The 24,614-nt window shown below is 45.6% G+C and overlaps 1 protein-coding gene across 4 annotated transcripts in view; it reads right to left on the bottom strand.

Annotated features, from left to right (window-relative positions):
- Positions 1-24,614, bottom strand: part of ift80 (intraflagellar transport 80 homolog (Chlamydomonas)) — a 352,701-nt gene that overhangs the window by 236,992 nt on the left and 91,095 nt on the right. For all 4 annotated transcript variants that reach the window (XM_070882337.1, XM_070882338.1, XM_070882340.1 and 1 more), the window contains one exon: positions 459-548. In XM_070882337.1, the coding sequence (XP_070738438.1) occupies positions 459-548 (90 nt within the window). The remainder of the gene's footprint in view (positions 1-458; positions 549-24,614) is intronic.

Here is a 24,614-nt window from a genome sequence, read left to right as displayed (position 1 = left end):
AACTTGCATTTATTTAGCACCTTTAACGTCGAAAAATTCCCATGGTGCTTCACAGGAACATTATCAAACAAAATTTGACACAGAGCTGTATAATGAGATATTCAGGCAGTTGACCAAAAGCTTGGCCAAAAAGGTAGGTTTTAAGGAGCGTCTTAAAGGAAGGAGAGGTAGAGAGAGGCTTAGGGAGGGAAATCCAGAGCTTAGGACCTTGGCAGCTGAAGGCACAACCATCAATGGTGGAGTGATTAAAATCGGGGATGCGCAAGAGGCCACAATTGGAGGAGTGCAGATATCGGCGGGTTTTTAGGGTTGGAGGAGGTTACAGCAATGGAGGGATTTGAAACCATTCTACATCAGCTCTGAACCCCATCTCTCACATCACATTCAATAACCATATTATTATATTTGAGTTGTTTTCAAGGAAAATGTTTGGTCAGAGAATTCGCCAGAATACAAACCTTGTATTTACAGTCCTCACCACCGGAAAGGATGAGATCATTCACAGTATTCCAATCTATCTTCAGAATAACTCCATCATGGGCTTTCCACTGCGAAGATAAATGCAGGATGAGATGGGGATGTGCACATTAACTATCTTAAGTTTTTGATTCAACAAATGTTTATAATACTTATGTTATTGTGACAACTCTCAAAAAATTGTGCTCATTCAGATCACAGAATCCCCAAATTACAACCAGTTTTGATTATTACACAAATTTAAGTGAAGCATGAACAATTAATCCAAATTTTGGTATTCAAAATAAATCAAAATACTAAAATAGCATATTTTTGTAATTTAATCAAACTAATAAAATAAAATGGCACAAAAGCAGACGTGGCCACATTTGAATGTGTTTGACATCAGCCAACTATAAGTCGATGACTGGGCTTTTCTTGGCATGAAAAGAAAAAGCAATTTATCTACACACATTTTAGCAAATAAATGTCTTGCAATATATTCACTGGCATAGCTGACACAGTTTGTTCTCTGCTAAGACTAATAATTTTAATTGGACTTTAAGAGAGAACAGTGTCTGTTTTCAGTCAGTTGTTGAAGAAATCAATTAAATCTAAAAGAACATAAAAAACCCATAAATGAGGCGAGAGTCCAGGGTCGGAGAGGTCTATAAAGGCCACGAGATTAGGAATTGGGAGGTGCGTCGCTGAGGCAAGAGTCCGGGGATCGGAGAGGCCTGTAAAGGCCGCGAGATCAGGAGTCGGGAGGTGCGTCGCTGAGGCGAGAGGCTTGTGCAGCTGCAGGGAGAAGGCAAAAAAGTAGAAAGAAATCGAAAGGTGACGTCACAGCCAAGGGGGTAAGTGATTGGGAAGTAGCTTTTCTTTTTCCTTCTTTATCAGTAAGTAACATTTAGCATTGTTGTTGCCAAATTAAGTTTATCTCAGGGTTAAGTCATGGCCGGAGAACTCAGACACGTGTTATGCTCCTCCTGTACTATGTGGGAAGTCAGGGACGCTTCCGGTGTCCCTGACGACTACGTGTGTGGGAAGTGTATCCGCCTGCAGATCCTGACGAACCGCATTGCGGCACTGGAGCCACGGGTGGATTCACTCTGGAGCATGCACATTGCTGAGAATGACGTGAATAGCATGTTTAGTGAGTTGGTCTCACCGCAGGTAAAGGGTACACAGCCAGATAGTAAATGGGTGACCAACAGGAAGAGCAGTGCAAGGAAGGTGGTGCAGGAGTCCCCTGCGGTCACCCCCCTGCAAAACAGATACACCGCTTTGGGTACTGTTGAGGGGGATGACTCACCAGGGGAGGGCAGCAGCAGCCAAGTTCATGGAACTGTGGGTGGCTCTGCTGCACAGCAGGGGAGGAAAAAGAGTGGGAGAGCTATAGTGATAGGGGATTCAATTGTAAGGGGAATATAGATAGGCATTTCTGCGGCCGCAACCGAGACTCCAGGATGGTATGTTGCCTCCCTGGTGCAAGGGTCAAGGATGTCTCGGAGCGGGTGCAGGACATTCTGAAAAGGGAGGGTGACCAGCCAGTTGTCGTGGTGCACATAGGTACCAAAGATATAGGTAAAAAATGGGATGAGGTCCTACGAGATGAATTTAGGGAGCTAGGAACTAAATTAAAAAGTAGGACCTCAAAAGTAGTAATCTCAGGATTGCTACCAGTGCCACGTGCTAGTCAGAGTAGGAATCGCAAGATAGCTCAGATGAATACGTGGCTTGAGCAGTGGTGCAGAAGGGAGGGATTCAAATTCCTGGGGCATTGGAACCAGTTCTGGGGGAGGTGGGACCAGTACAAACCGGACGGTCTGCACCTGGGCAGGACCGGAACCAATGTCCTAGGTGGGAGTGTTTGCTAGTGCTGTTGGGGATGAGTTAAACTAATATGGCAGGGGGATGGGAACCTATGCAGGGAGGCAGAGGGAAACAAGAGGGAGACAGAGGCAAAAGATAGAAAGTAGAATAGTATAAGTGGAGGGCAGAGAATCCCAAGGCAAAAAACAAAAAGGGCTACATTACAGCAAAATTCTAAAGGGGCAAGGTATTGTTAAAAAGACAAGCCTGAAGGCTCTGTGCCTCAATGCGAGGAGTATTCGGAATAAGGTGGACAAATTAACTGCGCAGATAGCAGTTAATGGATATGATGTAATTGGCATCACAGAGACATGGCTCCAGGGTGACCATGGCTGGGAACTCAACATCCAGGATATTCAACATTTAGGAAGGATAGACAGAGAGGAAAATGAGGCACGGTGACATTTCTGGTTAAAGAGGAAATTAATGCAATAGTAAGGAAAGACATTGGCCTGGATGATGTGGAATCGGTATGGGTGGAGCTGCAGAATAGCAAAGGGCAGAAAACGCTGGTGGGACTTGTGTACAAGCCACCAAACAGTAGTAGAGGTTGGGGACAGCACCAAACAAGAAATAAGGGATGCATGCAATAAAGGTACAGCAGCTATCATGGGCAACTTTAATTTTCATATAGATAAGGCTAACCAAACTGGTAGCAATGCGGTGGAGGAGGATTTCCTGGAGTGTATTAGGGATGGTTTTCTTGACCAATATGTCGAGGAACCAACTAGAGAGCTGGCCATCCTAGACTGGGTGATGTGTAATGAGAAGGGACTAATTAGCAATCTTGTTGTGCGAGGCCCCTTGGGGAAGCGTGACCATAATATGGTAGAATTCTTTATTAAGATGGAGGGTGACACAATTAATTCAGAAAATAGGGTCCTAAACTTAAGGAAAGCTAACTTCGACAGCATGAGGTGCGAATTGGCTAGAATAAAGTGGCAAATGTTACTTAAAGGGTTGACGGTGGATAGGCAATGGAAAACATTTATAGGTCATATGGATAAACTTCAACAGTTGTACATCCCTGTCTGGAGTAAAAAATAAAACAGGGAAGATGGCTCAACCGTGGCTAACAAGGGAAATTAAGGATAGTGTTAGATGCAAGGAAGAGGCATATAAATTGGCCAGAAAAAGCAGCAAACCTGAGGACTGGGAGAAATTTAAAATTCAGCAGAGGAGGACAAAGGGTTTAATTAGGAGGGGGAAAATAGAGTATGAGAGGAAGCTTCCTGTGATCATAAAAACTGACTGCAGAAGCTTCTATAGATATGTGAAGAGAAAAAGATTACTGAAGACAAACGTAGGTCTCTTGCAGTCGGAATCAGGTGAATTTATAATGAGGAACAAAGAAATGGCAGACCAATTGAACAAATACTTTGGTTCTGTCTTCACGAAGGAAGACATAAATGACCTTCCAGATGTACTAGGGAACCGAGGGTCTAGTGAAAAGGAGGAACTGAAGGATATCCTTATTAGACGGAAAATTGTGTTGGGGAAATTGATGGGGTTGAAAGCCGATAAATCCCCGGGGCCTGATTGTCTGCATCCCAGAGTACTTAAGGAGGTGGCCCTAGAAATAGCGGATGCATTGGTGATCATTTTCCAACAGTCTATCGACTCTGGATCAATTCCTATGGACTGGAGGGTAGCAAATATAACACCACTTTTTAAAAAGGGAAGGAGAGAGAAAACGGGTAATTATAGACCGGTTAGTCTGATATCAGTACTGGGGAAAACGTTGGAATCAATTATTAAGGATGAACTAGCAGCGCATTTGGAGAACAGTGACAGGATCGGTACAAGTCAGCATGGATTTGTGAAAGAGAAATCATGCTTGACAAATCTTCTGGAATTTTTTGAGGATGTAACTAGTAGAGTGGACAAGGGAGAACCTGGATGTGGTGTATTTGGACTTCCAAAAGGCTTCTGACAAGGTCCCACACAAGAGATTGGTGTGCAAAATCAAAGCACATGCTACTGGGGTTAATGTACTGGCGTGGATAGAGAATTGGTTGGTAGAAAGGAAGCAGGGAGTCGGGATAAACGGGTCCTTTTCGGAATGTGAGGCAGTAACTAGTGGAGTGCCACATGCTCAGTGCTGGGACCCCAGCTCTTTACATTATACATTAATGATTTGGATGAAGGAATTGAGTGTAATATCTCCAAGTTTGCAGATGACACTAAACTGGGTGGTGGTGTGAGCTGTGAGGAGGATGCTAAGAGGCTGCAGGGTGATTTGGACAGGTTGGATGAGTGGGCAAATGCATGGCAGATGCAGTATAATGTGGATAAATGTGAGGTTATCCACTTTGGTGGCAGACAGAAACACAAGGGCAGAGTATTATCTGAATGGTGGCAGATTAGGAAAAGGGGAGGTGTAACTAGACCTGGGTGTCATGGTTCATCAGTCATTGAAAGTTGGCATGCAGGTACAGCAGGCAGTGAAGGCGGCAAATGGCTAAGGGATTTGAGTATACGAGCAGGGAGGTCTTACTGCAGTTGTACAAGGCCTTGGTGAGGCCTCACCTGGAATATTGTGTTCAGTTTCGGTCTCCTATTCTGAGGAAGGACGTTCTTGCTATTGAGGGAGTGCAGCGAAGGTTCACCAGACTGATTCCCGGGATGGCTGGACTGACATATGAGGAGAGACTGGATCAACTGGGCCTTTATACACTGGAGTTTAGAAGGATGAGAGGGGATCTCATAGAAACGTCTAAGATTCTGACGGGATGGGACAGGTTAGATGCGGGAAGAATGTTCTCGATGTTGGGGAAGTCCAGAACCAGGGGACACAGTCTTAGAATAAGGGGTAGGCCATTTAGGACTGAGATGAGGAGGTACTTCTTCAATCAGAGAGTTGTTAACCTGTGGAATTCCCTGCCATAGAGAGTCGTTGATGCCAGTTCATTGGATATATTCAAGAGGGAGTTAGATATGGCCGTTACGGCTAAAGGGATCAAGGGGGTATGGATAGAAAGCGGGAAAGGAGTACTGAGGTGAATGATCAGCTATGATCATATTGAATGGTGGTGCAGGCTCGAAGGGCCGAATGGCCTACTCCTGCACCTATTTTCTATGTTTCTATGATTTATATAATCAAGTCCCCAACAAGCGTTTAATTAAAATTACAAATACAACCCCCTCCGACCTACAACGTAATGACATTGACACTTCCATTAATCTACATTACAACGATCTCACCTCCATCTTTGGCACCCTTTTCCCAAACAGATCTTGAACAATGTGCCATCACTACTATCCTCCCTGGTATATTAGCTTTTGACCTCAAATCCACAGGCCATAAAGCTTGAATGAACATGGTACGCAAATCCTGATGTCCATTGCCAAATCTGACTTGACCACCATAAGCTGTACCATTGTAGTCTTTTGATGGTGAAATATATCGTACTCCAAGATCATCCTAGGGAGTACAAAACTCCAGGGGCTAGATTTTCCACTATGATAGCTATCAGCCAAAAATGGACGCTATTTCCAGCTTTAGTGCTTTTTTCAGGATCACTGGAATAGCGCCCATTTTTAAAAACGCTAGTTTCGCTCTTGTAATTTGGGCGATTGCCTTAGCGATGTGAAATAGGCCATAGCGATTTATTCGGTCGTGCAAGGCTGGCGTCCATTGCAACGGCCGTTCTGCACATGTGCGTTATTTTTGCAGACAAAGAATTTTTCCCGCGATTCGGGAGGTCAGGGTTCATCTGCGTATGCTCAGACGGCAAAGGGAGAGGGAGAAGAAAGCTTTTCGACAAGGGTGTATTTTGAACGAGTGATGAATGTAACACGATGGAGCTGTCCCACGAGGATTCGGGAGAGATTCTGCAGGAGGTTGCAGGGAGAAAGCCTTCTCAGATGAGGCTAATGAGGCCTTAGTCAACGAGGTCGAGATTCGGTGGGGCCAATTAAGCCGGGGTGGGTGTGGGAAACCTCCACCCCGGATTTACCAAAAAGTATGGGTGGATATCGCCGCTCTCGTCTCATCGGTGGCCCACGATAGGTGTGAAGCAGACCAGTGACGCAAGCGCTGGAACAGTCTTGTCTCATTGGCAAGAGTAACTATTAAATTATTAAATTTATAATTGTAATGATGCACTGACTCATTAATTAGAATGTAAATCTGCCGGATTGTAATTAAGCTGGGTAATCCTGGGTAGCTTCCCTGTTAAGATTTGGACTGGGGTTGGAATCTGCGCCCTTTAACTCTAATCTTGCTGAGATGCCTTAAACTTAATCAAAACGCTTTGAAAATTGGGGCCAAAGGAATGACTGGAAACAGACAGACCACAAACACTCAGCATTTCTACCACTTTAGTTTAGGAGAATTATTAAATTAAATTGCTGCTTGTGTGCTGTGAACAACTCTTTAACTTGGGCACCGTCTCCTTTTTGGTTAGGTTGGTGAATGGGGGCACGACCGAGCAGTGAGGGGGCTGCTCAGCTTTGCCCAGACTGTGTGAGTTTCTCCGACTGCTGTCAGTCACACAGTGACCCAGCCTGGCCTGGGGGAGAACTTCCCTGGCTCACTGTCTGCCCTGGGACACTTTGAGATATTAGCTCAGGTCACACGGAGGTCTCCGAGCACAGCCCATTACAGTCCTGTCATTGCCGAGCTCACCAGCGGTTCTGATTCCGCCACCCACCCCCTCCGCCTTAGGGACCTCCATCAATTCCAATAAAACCGCCTCCCTCCCCTCAGGTGCTGAACGGCACGGCCTGTGGATGGGGCCTTTCCTGGAGATTGTAGCGAGATGTTTGGTGTCAAGCATTAGTTCCTAAACACGACCTTATTAAATATTTTTGCTGAACGTAGATGTTACAACCATGCATCCATTGGATATAAATTGTATTAGCACATAACGTTAACAATGAATAGCATGTGGGGTAACTAATTGTGGATTACAATATCTGTTGTGTTTCCATAATAGTACCTAGTCACATTTGCAGAGGAAGACATCCAAGAATCAGGCGGAGCGGAGGCGGACCGTAGGAGGGCCTGCTGAGCTCCACGCTCTCACTGATCTGGAGGAACGTGCCGCAGCCTTAGTGGATACGCATAATCGTTCTGCCACCCATGGTGGTGCAGATCCCGTTGTTGCGCCACGTGAGTAATGTGTAAAGCAGTGGTAAAGCAGTGGTAATTTAAAGTAATTTAATGGCATTTGATTATAATATATGAATGATGTAATGTTATGCATGCAGTTTCTGTACTCTTCTGTACTCTAATGTTAATCATATGTAACGTCTCTTATTCACATTTATAGCAGTAGTGTTGCTTCTCGTACATATGTCAGCGCAGCACCAGCATTCTATTGTCTCCCCTTCTCTTCTACTAACCTCAATTATGTTTTCCAGCTCCCCAGGCGCAACGGGAGGCCCCTGGAGCAACACCAGTACCGCTGCAGGTCGTGCTCACCACGGGTGATGAAGAACGAACCGAGGAGGAGGAGGGGGAGGAGGAGGAGGATTATGAGCCTGAGCTCTCACCTGTGGTACCTGCGGCCACGTCATCCTCAATGGATGAAGTAGCAGGGCCAAGCGGCTTGCAGCAGGCCACTCCAAGTCATCCAGTGCCCACGCCGACTCTGCGGAGGTTGAGTCGGCCAGGTAGACATGCGCTGCGACAGGCAGATGTCAACGAGGACATGGTGTCACGATCAAAGGCGAACATCTACATAGGTCGAGAGCTTCTCCAAGAGCTTGGTGAGTTGACCGGCAATATTGACACGTCGTCTGCCAGGGTAACGGTGGGCATGGGGTAGATGGGGCGAACGATCAACTCTGTCGATGCCTTGCAGCACATGATAGTTTCGGGATACGGCACTGCACCCAAAGGTGCCGTACCACCACCCAGCACGACAGATGCGAGACAGGAGGAAGAACTTCCTTCCGACTCGGAAAATGTTTCTTCGCAAACATCTCCCCGATCCACTGAGGTCATTCTGCCAACGTCACCCTCCCACCCCCCCATAGCAGCAGCCCTCGAGGTGCTCTGCTGCAAGACGTCTTGGTCCCGTTAGATGGGGATTACATAGGAAACTGGGGGTTACAACAACGGGGTGTCAAGTTAGAGGAGGGAAGTTTGCCCACAGGTTGGGGGGGGGGGGGGGGGTGGCGGGTGGGGGCGCTATATTATTGTTTTGTTATTAATAAAAATTGTTGATTGTTGACTGTTGGGGATGGTGGGAGGGTGTTCTTGTTATATTGTTGTGTAAAAAATGTTCTTTACTGTTGGGGGTTGGGGGTGTTATATAGATTTGTTTAAAAAAATTAAAACCAGCTGTTAAATTATTAAAAAAATGTATTTAACTTTACAATTGTTGTGAAATGTCTTCTAATTACGCAAGGTAAAACATCAATACAAGGGTTGCAAATAAAGGCCATGGCCAGGCTGAAACGTAACGTAACTGTAACGGTCACCAACTTAACTTCATGCAAAGCATTCATTTCTGAGCTGATGCAACAGTTTTGCAACTGTGTAACTACCACAGGGTTTTTCCAGGGGCCATGGGCTCATCGCCAGGCTGATTGTCCTCCCAGAGGTCCTCGTCCTCCTCTTCCATTTCCCCTCTCTCCTGAGGTGGACCGGAAGTCCCAACTGGCAATTGTTGTCCTCTCCTGATAGCTAGGTTATGCAACAAGCAGCACACCACAATAAACTCAGCGACCTGCTCAGGGTGGTATTGTAGGTTGCTTCCTGAGTGGTCCCGGCATCTGAAGCACTGCTTCAGACCTCCAATTGGCTTTTCGACGATATTGCGTGTGGCTAAATGGCTTTCACTGTAGTGCTTCTCGGCTTCTGTCTGGGGCTTACGCAGGGGGGGGGTCATGAGCCAGCTGGCAAGGCCATAATCATTTATCCCCCAGCATCCAACTGTGACCTTGTGGCCGACTCTTAATACAGGTCAGAGACAGTGCTCTCACTCAAGATGTGTGCATCATGGATGCTACCTGGAAAATTTGCATTTACTGCCATGATTATTTGGTTGGGGTCGTCAACGAGCTACACATTCAGGAAGTGGAATCCCTTTCGGTTCCGAAACACCTCTGCATCCTGTAAAAGGTGCTCACAGGACGATGTGCATACAATCTATAGCTCTCTGCTCATTGGGGCTCTCTCACTTTGTGCCTCCCTGGTCATAGGGAAGTTTATAAAGTCCATCCTGCGTGCGTAAAGGGCTTCAGTCACCTGTCGAATGCAGCAATGTGTGGCGTGCTGAGAGATACCGCAAATGTCGTCAGCTGAGGCCTGAAAGGAGCCCGATGCATAGAAGGAAAGTGCCGCAGTAACCTTAACTTCAATGGGCAGTGCGATCCTGATGGTGCTGGTAAGCTGCAAATCTCCCTTAATTAGTTGCCATATCTCACTGATGACCTTCTTTTGGAATTGCAGCCTTCTAACGCATGTTATCGGACAAGTCCGCTTATCCCTGTAAATGCAATGGCTGTAATGGCGTCTCCTTCTCAGCAATCTGTCACCTCTTTAGGCACATAATGCTCTTCAAGGAACCTTCTCCCATCTCTATTCTGCAGCATGTGAGTAGTCATTAATACTGGTTGAGAAATTACAGGCCCCATCACTATAAATCACTATAAATGCCCTAATTTGTCTTCTTAAATTGTCCTCAACAAATACAATGTGATTAAATGATTGGCAAGATTCAAAAACGCCCTTAAAATCACTCACAAATTACTTCTCCTCCCAACCACTTCAAGCAGCCTTTTAGCCTTTTATTAAAGATCCTCCAAGTTCAAAAATGGTGTCCATACTGCCGAGTTAAGGTCAGGTGAGTGCAGCTTTTCTTGAGCGAGCAATCATTTGAGCGAATTATGGGCAAAATGCCGAAAGTTACGCTGGCGATAAATGGGCGATAATCAGGCGCTAGTTTCCATTATAAACAGTATTCTGGGCCTTGCACGAGAATTACATCATTTTTTAAAAAATAGGCCAGGCTATGTAGCACATTCCTGTATGCCGAAAGTTTCATTGGCGATAAATGGACGATAATCAGGCGCTAGTTTCCACTTTTCATCAAATATGGGCGACAGCCTGAATCTCAGCGCTTATATGGGCGATGATGTACTGAAAGTTTAGCCCCAGATCTTTCAGCTCCAGCATCAACCATTTTCATTGTCTTCATCTTCCACCAATATCTGTTCTTTGCTGTCCACCTCCATGGTACTTCTGTCTAGTGGTTCTTCTCAAAGCTGTTGCAATTAAGTTACTACATTTATGTAATTTTAACCGAGGATCCATTCTTCATCACCTATATACAACTCTTCAATTATATCATTTAAGAGCACGGGTTCATCTTCCATATGTTTGCTGACACCAAGCTTTATGTCACTGCCTCTTCTAATTGATCCCAAGGCTGCTGCTACAAGATCCAGCTGCCTGTCCAACATTAAGACCTCGATGAACCATAATTTCCGCCAGCTGAATGTTGGAAAAACTGAAACTATCTTTTTGGCTTCTGCCTGTACCTGGCCATGACTATGTCAACCTCCTCAGCTGCCAAGTCAGACAAAGTCCGTATTTTTGGAAACTTTGTGCACTGTTTCAAATGTTTAAAAAAGATATTTGCATTTATATAGCGCCTTTCATGACCGCCAGACGTCCCAAAGCGCTTTACAGGCAATGAAGTACTTTTAAGTGTAGTTATTGTTGTAATGTAGGAAACACGGCAGCCAATTTGCGCACAGCAAGCTGCCATAAATAGCAATGTGATAATGACCAGATAATCTGTTCTAGTGATGAGGATTAAGGGATAAATATTGGCCATGACATCAGGGATTACTCCCCTGCTCTTCTTTGAAATAGTGCCAAAAGATCTTTTACGTCCACCTGAGAAAGCGTATGAGGCCTCGGTTTAACGTCTCATCCAAAAGACGGCACCACCGACAATGCAGCACACCCACAGTACTGCACTGGAGTGTCAGCCTAGATTTTTGTGCTCAAGTTCCTGGCGTGGGACTCAAACCCACAGCCTTCTGACTCAAAAGCGAGTGTGCTACCAACTGAGCCACAGCTGACATGAGTGGAGCTTCTTTTCCCACACCTATTCCAATATTAAGACCACATTCTTTCACCTCTGCATCACCCACCTCTCCTCCTCCTCCTCCTCCTAACTCATACTTTTATTCCGCAAATCTCAACTTCTCAAATGCTTTCTTAGCCAGCCTTCCATTCTTTACAATTATGACTCACTTAGAACACTCACTCACACAAAGCTCTGCAGCCTGTCCTTGCCCAAGCTCCAGTGGCTCCAAGACCCAGTAAGTTCACGTTGAAATTCTTGTCCTCGCTTTCGAATCTGTGTACTGCCTTGCCCCATCCTACATCAGTGATCTAATCTAGTTGTATATTCCCCCAAACTTCTACTTCTCATTCCCCAACCCCTCCTTAGGTGGCCACTTCACCATCCATTGCACAACTGCCCTCTGGATTGTTTTTCCTGAATTCCCCTACTTTGCCACCACCCTCCTGACTTTCAAGAACTTCATAAAAATCCTCTGCTTCAACTATGTTTTTGAGTCTTCAACTTTTCTACCTTTCCTCTTTGCTGGTATCCACGGTTTTTCTTACAACCTATACATCACTGAGACATCTGTCTGTAGATGATGAGTGCTTTTAGATATACCCAATGTACCTTAGTCAGATGAAATATAATTATAAAAATTTGTAATAGTTTAAGCTTGTTTCAATAACAGAAAATTAAAAATGCATTACTTATAATAAGGACGAATACAGGGTACACTGATGCAGTTTTAATTATTTCAGTCTTAGATCATTCTATTAAAGTTGTTGAAAAACCCGTTGCTGTTCTCAGATGTGATGGGCCAGATTTTGCGAAATAAATACCACCGTCTGGACAACGCACGGTGCTATTAATGCACAAGTCGGCCAGCAACTTGAAGCAAGGAAGAAATACCCCATGAATTGCGAATTGCCACAAGTTGCTGGCCGATTTGCGTGCTCCACCATTAGTTTTGCAAAGACAGCATCTCGCACTTAAGCTCCCCATGAAGTTGCTACATTGGCACATTAATTACCCATTAAACTCACCATAGAAAGTTAAGTGTAGTAATTAACAGCACAAGTACCTTTTTAACGGCGTGATAATTGTTAATGACTGCCAATTCACTCTTGCCCAGAAAGTAAACAATTACAAGAGTGGAATCTCATTCTTTCAGGTTGTGAATTGTTTTAGGAGATTTTAAAAAATGTGAAATTTTAAAGGTTACTTTTTTCTCTGACTTTTCCTTTTTTCTCTCTTGCTTAATCCAATTTTTCTTTCCCTCTCTCTATTCCTCTTTCTGTTCCAGATTTGACATTGAATTCATCCACTCCAATCCATCCTCCTTCTCAGTCCTTCCTCCGTTTATGTCTCGATCCTTAAATCTCATTTTTAAATCAGAGATTGATAGTTTTCTGTTAACCAAAAGTATGAAGGGATATGGGTCAAAGAAGGGTATGTGGAGTTAGGTCGCAGATCAGCCATGATCTCGTTGAATGGCAGACAGACTCGAGGGGCTGAATGGCCTACTCCTGTTCCTATGTTAATTGGTTAAGGAGATGCACTGTTTGTCCCATTGTTCACTAAGCTCCCAGATGCCCTGTTGCTCTCGCTGGGGCATTATCCACTCACACTTCCAGCAACTTTGTGAGCAATATTTTTCACCACCTAAACATGCACGAACATGTCTAACTAAGGAGCCATGCTACGCTTCAGCATAATCTCCAACGAGTTGCATTTCTGTATAGCATGAAATTCAATAGTTACCATGTATTTGTACAAGACAGTCTTCCCTCAGAAACTGAGTATGTTAATGTTTTATACTGTTTTTACAATTTTTTCTCAATTATGAAACTGGGTTATGATTTTCTTAGACCTTTGAATTTAACCATTTCAAGTGAACAAGTTAACACATCTTTAAAACAGAAAAGTAATTTCATACAAATGCAGTACAGGTAATTGGTCTCTGGTTAATATTCACAGTGTCATTTCAAGGCTTTATTGAGATATCAACAAGCAATAGAACACAGCATGATACAGCAAAGGTTTCAGTCTTTTCTGCTATCACTAAAATAAGCTGAAGCTTTCCCCCATACATTACAATACAACAAAATAATCAGCAACAATTCTGAGGTTATGATAGTACATTATTGCCTCCGAGGTAAGGTAAATTACTGAGTATTTATTTGAAACACATATGTTTTTGGTTATATATTATCACAATTAATTAAAATGTATTTGTATATGGTATAAATTAATTATCTGATATTGTTGAATGATCAATCAACACAAATACAGAAATGTTTTAAAGGAGAAACTACTGTATTTAATTTATTGCCGTTCATGGAGGGTAGGGTGAATACAATTGATATCAGTGCCATTTTTGCAATACAATGATATTTTCTGTTATATTACTTCGTTGCACATTTACAAAACAAAAAAGAAAACTTAACTAATTAAATGTCATCCCTTTAAATATATATATTTCAGATTGATAGATGAGCACTGGCAGCAAGATGCTGTGATTAGATTTTGATGGAAATGTATTGTAGTATTGTATATAAGCAGTCATTTCCTTATGCATGAATTTTCCATGAGGAAAAGGAGACTAGCATTATTAGATCATAACAATACATCCAGTGAAGAAAGAATTTATGCACAAATTTTCTTAGTCAACAGTCAATGGATTTCAAACAATGCAAAAGGAAATGAGTCCAGCACTACAGTAGATATCTATTATTTGCAGTCAAGCTTTGTTTTCCTTGTTAAAGGTTATGAATCATAAATATGGCTGAATATTGTGTATATTTCAACATCAGTTTTTTGAGCTTACAACTAGCGATAAGTCAAATCACTTTTTGCTTAAGTTTCTTTTGTGTCATGAAATAGCAGTAATAGTGAGAAAGAAACCAGGAATCAATCTGGAATCTAAAGATAAACCATGGCTTCGATTCTTCACAGCTGTCTTTTTAAAACCCTCTCCCCAGTCTCCACCCTCACCGACAATAAGTGAGGAGCTCATGGACTTCTTTGTCCCCAAGATTGAGACCATCCATTCGGCCACTTCTGCCTCTTCCCTTCCTTCCCGAGCCCACCGGGCCAAACTTCCTCTAAGGATCACCCCTGCTCGAGCCCTGGCCTCACATCTTTCAACCAGTTTCTCTCTGATCTCCCCTCATGATCTTTCCGAGCTCACTCTGCCAATGAGACTGACTTCCTGCACCCCTGACCCTTTTCCCACCAAACTGCTGACCGCCCAACTTTCTTTTCTGGCTCCCACGTTTGCTGACATTGTTAACGGTTCTCTCTCCTCAGGTACAGTCTCTCTCCCTCAAATCTGCCGTCATCACCCCTCTCCTCAAGAAGCCAACCCTCGACCCCTCCATCCTTGCAAACAACTGCCCCATCCCCAACCTCCCTTTCCTCTCCAAAGTCCTTGAACGTGTTTTTGCCTCCCAAATCCGTGCCCACCTTTCCAAGAATTCATAGAAACATAGAAAATAGGTCCAGGAGTAGGCCATTCGGCCCTTCGAGCCTGGACCACGATTCAATAAGATCACAGCTGATCATTCACCTCAGTACCCCTTTCCTGATTTCTCTCCATACCCCTTGATCCCTTTAGCCATCAGGGCCATATCTAACTCCCTCTTGAATATATCTAACGAACTGGCATCAACAACTCTCTGCGGTAGAGAATTCCACAGGTTAACAACTCTCTGAGTGAAGAAGTTTCTCCTCATCTCGGTCCTAAATGGCTTACCACTTATCCTTAGACTGTAACCACTTCCCCAACATCGGGAACATTCTTCCTGCATCTAACCTGTCTAGTCCCGTCAAGACTTTTATATTTTTCTATGAGATCCCCTCTCATTCTTCTAAACTCCAGTGACTACAGGCCCAGTCGATCCACTTTCTCCTCATACGTCAGTCCTGCCATCCTGGGAGTCAGTCTGGTGAACCTTCGCTGCACTCCTTCAATAGCAAGAACATCCTTCCGCAGATTAGGAGACGAAAACTGAACACAACATTCCAGGTGAGGCCTCACCAAGACCCTGTACTACTGCATTAAGACCTACCTGCTCCTACACTCAAATCTCCTAGCTATGAAGGCCAACATGCCAGTTGCCTTCTTCACCGCCTGCTCTACCTGCATGCCAACTTTCAATGACTGATGTACCATGACACCCAGGTCTCGTTGCACCTCCCCTTTTCCGAATCTGCCGTTCAGATAATATTCTACCTTCCTGTTTTTGCCACCAAAGTGGATAACATCAGTTTTATCCACATTATACTGCATCTGCCATGCATTTGCCCACTCACCTAACCTGTCCAAGTCACCCTGCAGCCTCTTAGCATCCTCCTCACAGCTTACACCGCCACCCAGTTTAGTGTCATCTGCAAACTTGGAGATATTACACTCAATTCTTTCATCTAAATCATTGATGTATATTGTAAATAGTTGGGGGCCCAGCATGGAGCCCTGCGGCACGCCACTAGTCACTGCCTGCCATTCTGAGAAGGACCCGTTTATGCCTACTCTCTGCTTCCTGTCTGCCAACCAGTTCTCTATCCATGTCAATACATTACCCCCAATACCATGTGCTTTAATTTTGCACACTAATCTCTTGTGTGGGACTTTGTCAAAAGCCTTTTGAAAATCTAAATACACATCCACTGGTTCTTCCTTGTCCACTTTACATCCTCAAAAAATTCTAGAAGATTTGTCAAGCATGATTTCCCTTTCATAAATCCATGCTAACTTGGACCGATCCTATCACTGCTTTCCAAATACGCTGCTATTTCATCTTTAATAATTGATTCCAACATTTTCCCCACTACTGATGTCAGGCTAACCGGTCTATAATTTCCCATTTTCTCTCTCCCTCCTTTTTTAAAAAGGTGGTGTTACATTAGCTACAGTCCAGTCCATAGGAACTGATCCAGAGTCGATAGACTGTTGGAAAATGATCACCAATGCATCCACTATTTCTAGGGCTACTGTCTTAAGTACTCTGGGATGCAGACTATCAGGCCCCAGGGATTTATCGGCTTTCAATCTCATCAATTTCCTGACTAATAAGGATTTCCTTCAGTTCCTCCTTCTCGCTAGACCCTTGGTCCCCTAGTATTTCCAGAAGTTTATTTGTGTCTTCCTTCGTGAAGACAGAATCAAAGTATTTGTTCAATTGGTCTGCCATTTCTTTGTTCCTCATTATAAATTCACCTGATTCCGACTGCAAGAGACCTACGTTTGTCTTCAGTAATCTTTTTCTCTTCACATATCTATAGAAGCTTCTGCAGTCAGTTTTTATGATCACAGGAAGCTTCCTCTCATACTCTATTTTCCCCCTCCTAATTAAACCCTTTGTCCTCCTCTGCTGAATTCTAAATTTCTCCCAGTCCTCAGGTTTGCTGCTTTTTCTGGCCAATTTATATGACTCTTCCCTGGATTTAACACTATCCCTAATTTCCCTTGTAAGCCACAGTTGAGCCACCTTCACTGTTTTATTTTTACTCCAGACAGGGATGTACAATTGTTGAAGTTTATCCATGTGATCTTCAAATATTTGCCATTGCCTATCCACCGTCAACCCTTTAAGTATCATTCGCCAGTCTATTCTAGCCAATTCACATTTCATACCATTGAAGTTACCTTTCCTTATGTTCAGGGCCTTAGTCTTGAATTAACTGTGTCACTCTCCATCTTAATAAAGAATTCTACCATATTATGGTCACTCTTCCCCAAGGGGCCTCGCACAACAAGATTGCCAATTAGTCCTTTCTCATTACACATCACCCAGTCTAGGATGGCCAGTTCTCTAGTTGGTTCCTTGTCATATTGGTCAAGAAAACCATCCCTAATACACTCCAGGAAATCCTCCTCCACCGTATTGCTACCAGTTAGGTTAGTCCAATCTATATGTAGATTAAAGTCGCCCATAATAACTGCTGTACCTTTATTGCACGCATCCTTAATTTCTTGTTTGATGCTATCCCCAACCTCACTACTACTGTTTGGTGGCCTGTACACAACTCCCACTAGCGTTTTTGTTCTTTGATATTCCGCAGCTCTACCCATACAGATTCCACATCATCCAAGCTAATGTCCTTTCTTACGATTGCATTAATTTCCTCTTTAACCAGCAATGCTACCCCATCTCCTTTTCCTTTCTGTCTATCCTTCCTCAATGTTGAATATCCCTGGATGTTGAGTTCCCAGCCTTGGTCATCCTGGAGCCATGTCTCCATAATCCCAATTATATCATATTCGTTAATAGCTGCCTGCGCAGTTAATTCGTCCACCTTATTACGAATATTCCTCGCATTGAGGCACAGAGCCTTCAGACTTGTCTTTTTAACACACTTTGTACTTTTAGAATTTGCTGTAATGTGGCCGTTTTTGATTTTTGCCTTGGGTTTCTCTGCCCTCCACTTTTATTTTTCTTCTTTCTATCTTTTGCTTCTGCCCCCATTTTACTTCTCTCTGTCTCCCTGCATAGGTTCCCATCCCCCTGCCATATTAGTTTAACCCCTCCCCAACAGCACTAGCAAACACTCCTCCAAGGACATTGGTTCCAGTCCTGCCCAGGTGCAGACCGTCCTGTTTGTATTGGTCCCACCTCCCCCAGAACCGGTTCCAATATCTCAGGAATTTGAATCCCTCCCTCCTGCTCCACTCCTCAAGCCACGTATTCATCTGAGCTATCCTGCCATTCCTACTCTGACTAGCACATGGCACTGTAGCAATCCTGAGATTACTACCTTTGTGGTCCTACTTTTAAATTTAACCCCTAGCTCCCTAGTTCAGCTTGTAGGACCTCATCCTGTTTTTTACCTATATTATGGGTACCTATATGTACCACGACAGCTGGCTGTTCACCCTCCCCCATCCAGAATGCACTGCAGCCGCTCAGAGACATCCTTGACCCTTGTACCAGGGAGGCAACATACCATCCTGGAGTCTCGTTTGCGGCTGCAGAAACGCCTATCTATTCCCCTTACAATAGAATCCCCTATCACTATAGCTCTTCCACTCTTTTTCCTGCCCTCCTGTGCAGCAGAGCCACCCATGGTGGCATGGACTTGGCTGCTGCTGCCTTCCCCTGCTAAGCCACCTCCCTCATCAGTACCCAAAACGGTGTATCTCTTTTGGAGGGAGATGACCGCAGGGGACCCCTGCACTACCTTCCTTTCACTGTTCTTCCTGATGGTCATCCATTCTCTATCTGCCTGTGTGACCAACTCACTAAACATGCTATTCACAACATCCTCAGCATCGTGGATGCTCAGAGTGAATCCATGTGCAGCTCCAGTGCCGCATTGCGGTCTGTCAGGATCTGCAAGCGGATACACTTCCTGCACATGTAGTCATCAGGGACACTGGAAGCGTCCCTGAGTCCCACATAGCACAGGAGGAGCATGACATGGGTCTGGGCTCTCCTGCCATGACTTAACCCATAAATTCCCTGTTTGAATCCCTTCAATCTGGCTTCAACGACTGCCCCACTGCTGAAACAGCTCTCAAAATCACAAATGACAGTGTCAAAGGCAAACTATATCTCGTCATCAATCTTAACTTGGTTGCAGCCTTTGATACGGTTGACCACTCTATCCTTCTCCAACGCCTCTCCACCGCCGTCCAGCTAGGTGGGACTGCACTCGCCTGGTTCCATTCTTATCTATCTAATTGTAGCCAGAGAATCACCTGCAACAGTTTCTCATCCAGTCCCCGCATCGTTACTATAATTAATTTGCTTCATGGGTTCTTTGCTTAAGAATTCATGGCAACACATTGCTGTTAAGAACTAGTTTGTTAAATCTTTGCTAATAAACTATCAAACTACACATTACAGTTCATCCACCAGGCTCACAACCACCTGCTTCATCGTGGATCCCCTGAACCCAACTGGCTGGGGTTTTATTGAGTTTTGTGAATATCACATGATTGGTTAAGCCACTCCCAACTCAACAACTCTACAACTATTTTAAAGTGGAATCATTAATACAAGTGCCCCCTGATTACAAGCGGGGGGGCGCACTAAAACCAACACAATTAAACAAATTAAACTTTGGACAGTAAACTTAAATCAAATTAAAATTTGGTTGCCGGGGGTGAGGATGCACTCCAGTCACGTCGGCGCCCACCTCGCGCGGAATGCCGCAAGCGTACCGGTGGACACCGCGTGCTCCATCTCCAGGGACCAACAGCTCTACAACTCTTTTAGCTGTGAAACAAAATTAAACAGTGAAATCAAGTGGTCCCTGCAAACACTTTTCAAGGCCCTTTTTCATTTTTTGGCGGGTTTCTTTTGGGTTTTTTTTGTGGGTTTTTTTGGGCACTAAAACCTTAAATTTTACAAGTGCCCCTATAAAAGGAGGGGGACACTAAAACCTGCAATAAAAACAAATTAAATTTTAAAACATATAAAATCAAATTAAAATTTGGTTGCCGGGGGTGATGATGCATGCCAGTCCCTCCGGCGCCTACCTCTCACGGAAGGCTGCAAGAGTACCGGTGGACACCGCGTACTCCATCTCCAGGGACACCCTGGCTTGGATGTATGCACGGAAGAGAGGCAGGCAGTCAGGCTGAACGACCCCCTCGACCGCCCGCTGCCTGGACCAGCTAATGGCACCCTTGGCCGTGCCCAGGAGCAGTCCTATAAGGAGGCCCTCAGACCTACCCGCTTCCCTCCGCACAGGGTGCCCAAAGATCAGGAGCGTGGGACTGAAGTGCAACCAGAAATTGAGGAGCAGCCCCTTTAAATAATGGAACAGGGGCTGCAACCTCGCACATTCAATAAAAACATGGAACACGGACTCCTCCAGACTGCAGAAATTGCAGTCCAGAGCAGGTAGACGGGACTGCTCCGTGCACCACCCTCCAGGCCAAGTCCCCGATAAATAGTGGGAGGACTCCCACGTAGAGTGCACTCCATCGGGGACCCCCGCCTCCTCTGGACGGCAAGATGGTGCGCCATGGCGTGTCCGGATGGTAGACGAGGATGGCAAGGTTGAGAGTGTGCAGGAGCAGCCCATACAGGAAACCCCTCTGCGCAGAACTGAAAGGCACGGAGGGGATTTCCCCGAGGCGGCTCAAGTTGTGAGGCGCCGGCTCCCGAGGGAGGTTTCGGGGCTTGGCATCGATGAGGAATTCCGTCCGGACGGGGGTCAGTTCGGATGGGATCTCCCCATGTGCTTCAGCCTCCTCGACACACCTAACAGAGTCAGGGCCCAGAGCTGTTTTTAGCATGGCATCGGCAGCGCGGCGGACATTGGCCGAATTTAGGCGCCATGCCAGCACGTCTGGCGCCATCCAGCCCGCTCCTCCACCATCAAGCAGGTCCCTGACCCTGGTCACCTCGCCAGCCATAGCCCTCTCGTCCGCCTGCCACCTAAAACCTCAGTCGTGGAGGTACGGATTCCTGAGCAGCGACTCCTGCAGGACAGCCGCCACTCCAGACGGTGGAGAGCTGCGCTTGGAGACTTTGTTCCAGACCCTGATGAGTTCCTGGTAAAAGACAGGCAGCCCCTGCACGGCGGTCCTGATGCCCCCCAGGCTCACAAACAGGAGCTGCGTGTCGTAATTGAGGCTGTACTGCTGGCGGAAGAAATACGTCGCCAGCGCACGCCACCTAGGAGGGGGCTCGACGTAAAGGTATCTCTGCAGGGTCTGAAGATGGAAAGTCGCTAGCTGGGTGCTGACGCACACCAACGACTGACCGCCCTCCCTAAGCGGGAGACTCAAGACCGCCGCAGAGACCCAGTGCTTCCTGTTGTTCCAGAAGAAGTCCACCAGCTTCTTCTGTATCTTGGCAACAAGCGCAGGGGGAGGGGTCAAAGTGACCAGCCGGTACCACAGCATAGCAGCCACCAGCTGGTTTATGACTAGCGCTCGACCCCTGTAGGACAGCACTCGGAGCAGTCCTGTCCAGCGCCCTAGGCGAGTGGCGACCTTGGCCTCCAGCTCTTGCCAGTTCGCCGGCCAGGTTTCCTCGTCGGGGCTAAGGTAGACTCCCAGATAGAGGAGATGGGTCGTGCTCCAGGCAAAAGGCCTGAGCTCCTCTGGCAGGGAGTCCACCCACCACTGACCCACCAGGAGTCCGGAACATTTCTCCCAATTGATCCTGGCGGAGGACGCGGCCGAGTAAATCGCAGGTCAACGGGATCCTCTACCGTGAGGAGCACGTCATCGGCGTAAGCCGAGAGGATGACCTCCACGCCCGGCCCTTGCAGAGCCAGTCCCGTCAATCTCGTCCGCAGGAGGCACAGGAAAGGCTCCACGCAGATGGCATATAACTGGCCGGACATGGGGCATCCCTGGCGCACCCCTCTCCCAAAGCGAAGGGGCGCCGTCAAAGACCCATCAACCTTAATCAGACACTCCGCGGCGGTGTACAAAAGTCGGACCAACAGCTCGACTAACCTGTAAGCATACTCTCAGGTGCATACATCACAGTTCCTCTGGTGTCCCCCAAGGATCTATCCTTGGCCCTCTGCTGTTTCTCATCTACATGTTTCCCCTTGGTGACACCATCCGAAAACACAGCGTCAGTTTCCACATGTACGCTGATAACACCCAGCTCTGCCACTCTGCCACTTCCCTTAACCCCTCCACGGTCTCTAAATTGTCAGAGCTTGTCCAACATCCAGTTCTGGATGAGCAGAAATTTTCTACAATTGAATATTGGGAAGACTGAAGCCATTGTTTTCGATCCCCGCCACAAACTTCATTCCCTAGCCACTGACTCCATCCCTCTCCCCAACTTCTGTCTGAGGCTGAACCACACTGTTCGCAACCTTGGTGTCATATTTGACCCTGAAATGAGCTTTCAACCACTTATCCGCAGCATTAGACTTTTTTAATGAATACCTATTGTATAGCAATCTGTTGTATATTCCCTTACTAAGAAGCAACCTCACAAATCTATTTTTTTTTTTTTTAAAAAGGACCTGTATAGATTATGTTGCAATAACCTTGTTGGCATACTGAAACCAACTTTCTGCCAGGTCTGATTTAGAAATTCACCATGCAGAATCATTTTAGACAAAGGCAGACATCGAGTAACTAACACAGTATCTACATCATTTGCATATTATTGACAGCATGCAAATACTGCAGAACCTAAATGTACATCTAAACCTAAATCTCTCTCTCCTGAGTTCACTACCCTTCTGTCCCCCCTTAATCTCTCCCTCCATGTAAATGCCTCAACCCATATTTACAGCCATTCCCTTCACCTTGCAATCTCTCGTGGCCTCACTATTCCAACTGTATCAATTAAAGATAAAGCCATTTCTTACTATTTCTTTGCATCACTCTCGACCCACATCCCCCCTTCCCCAATCCAAATCTAATCCCTTCTGCATCCGCCATTGGAAAAAAACACTCAAAACTCTTATAACTGCACTTACCAACTCAAAACTATCAAACCGTTAGCCCTCTTAACAATGACATTTCTGCAGCCACCGATCTGCTCAACCACACCCTCACCACCACCTTTGCCTTTGATGCCCTAGTCCCTTTTAAAATGATTATTCTCTCCTATGCTGGCCATTCTCCCTGGTACAGCCCTCATCTTCGCTCCCTCAAGTCAAAAAGGCATAGACTTTAACAGATGTGGCGGACAACTGGTTTAGCCATTCACCGCCAGATCTGGCTCGAACACATAAAACACTATTGGTTCTTACTCTTGTCTACAAAAACTACTCACTATTCCAGAATCATTCTGGATTGCAAAAATAACCTCCAGCTACTATTCTCTACTGCTAACCATCTCCTTAAGCCCCTCTCCCGCCTCTGCCACACTCACCTCCAACAACAAGTGTGAGGAGCTCATGGTCTTCTTTGTCTCAAAGATTGAGACCATTCGATCAGCTGCCTCCGAGTTCCCTTCCTTCACCTAGCCCACAGGGCCGAACTTCATCTGATGCTCCCACCTGCACTAGCCTTAAACTCATATATTTTTCTAGTTTCTCTTTGATCTCCCCTCTTGATCTCTTCAAACTCATCTTATCCATGAGACCCACTTCCTGCTCTCTTGACTCTATTCCTACTCAACTGCTGACCACCCAACTTCCTTTCTTGGCTCCCATGTTAGCCGACATTGTTAATGGTTCTCTCTCCTCCGGTACTGTTCACCTCTCCTTCAAATCTGCTGTCATCACACCTCTCCTCAAAAAACCAACCCTTGATCCCACTTTGCTTGCTAGCTATCGGCCCATCTCCACCTCCCTTTCCTGTCCAAAGTACTTGAACATGTCGCCTCCCAAATCTGTGATAATCGTTCCATCAATTCAATGTTTGAATCCCTTCAATCTGGTTTTCGCCCCTGCCACAGTACCGAAACAGCTCTCATCAAAGTCACGAAGGACATCCTTTGTGACTGTGACAAAGCTGAACTATCCCTCCTCATCCTTCTGGACCTATCTGCAGTCTTTGACACAGTTGACCACTCCATCCTCCTCCAACGCCTCTCTACCAACACCTAGCTGGGTAGGACTGCACTCGCCTGGTTCCATTCTTATCTAATAGTAGCCAGAAAATCTCTTGCAATGGCTTCTCTTCCCACTCCCGCATCGTTACCTCTGGTGTCCCCCAAGGATCTGTCCTTGGCCCCCTCCTATTTCTCATCTATATGCTGCCCGTTGGCGATATCATCCGAAAACACGGAGTCAGTTTCCCTATGTACGCAGACGACACCCAGCTCTACTTCTCCACCACTTGTGTCGATCCCTGCTTGGTCTCTAAATTGTCAGATTGCGTGTCCGATATCCAGTACTGGATGAGCAGAAATTTTCTCCAGTTAAATATTGGGAAGACCGAAGCCATTATCTTTGGTCCCCGCCACAAACTGCATTCCCTAACCACCGACTCCATCCCTCTCCCTAGCATCAATCTGAGGGTGAACAAGACTGTTCACAACCTAGGTATCACATTTGACCCCGAAATGAGTTTCCAGCCACATATCCGCAGCATAACTAAAACCGCCTTTTCCCACCTCCATAACATTGCCCGCCTCTGCTCTTCTGCTGCTGAAACCCTCATTCATGCCTTTGTTACCTCTAGACTTGACTATTCCAACTCACTCCTGGCTGGCCTCCCACATTCTACACTACATAAACCGGAGGTCAACCAAAACTCAGCAGCCCGTGTACTAACAAGCACCAAGTCTCGATCACCCATCACCCCTGTGCTTTCTGACCTGCACTGGCTCCCGATTAACAACACCTCGATTTCAAAATTCTCATCCT

This window comes from Pristiophorus japonicus, chromosome 6, assembly GCF_044704955.1.
Source record: "Pristiophorus japonicus isolate sPriJap1 chromosome 6, sPriJap1.hap1, whole genome shotgun sequence".
NCBI lineage: Eukaryota > Metazoa > Chordata > Chondrichthyes > Pristiophoridae > Pristiophorus > Pristiophorus japonicus.
This window is presented reverse-complemented; position numbering and strand designations above follow the sequence as displayed.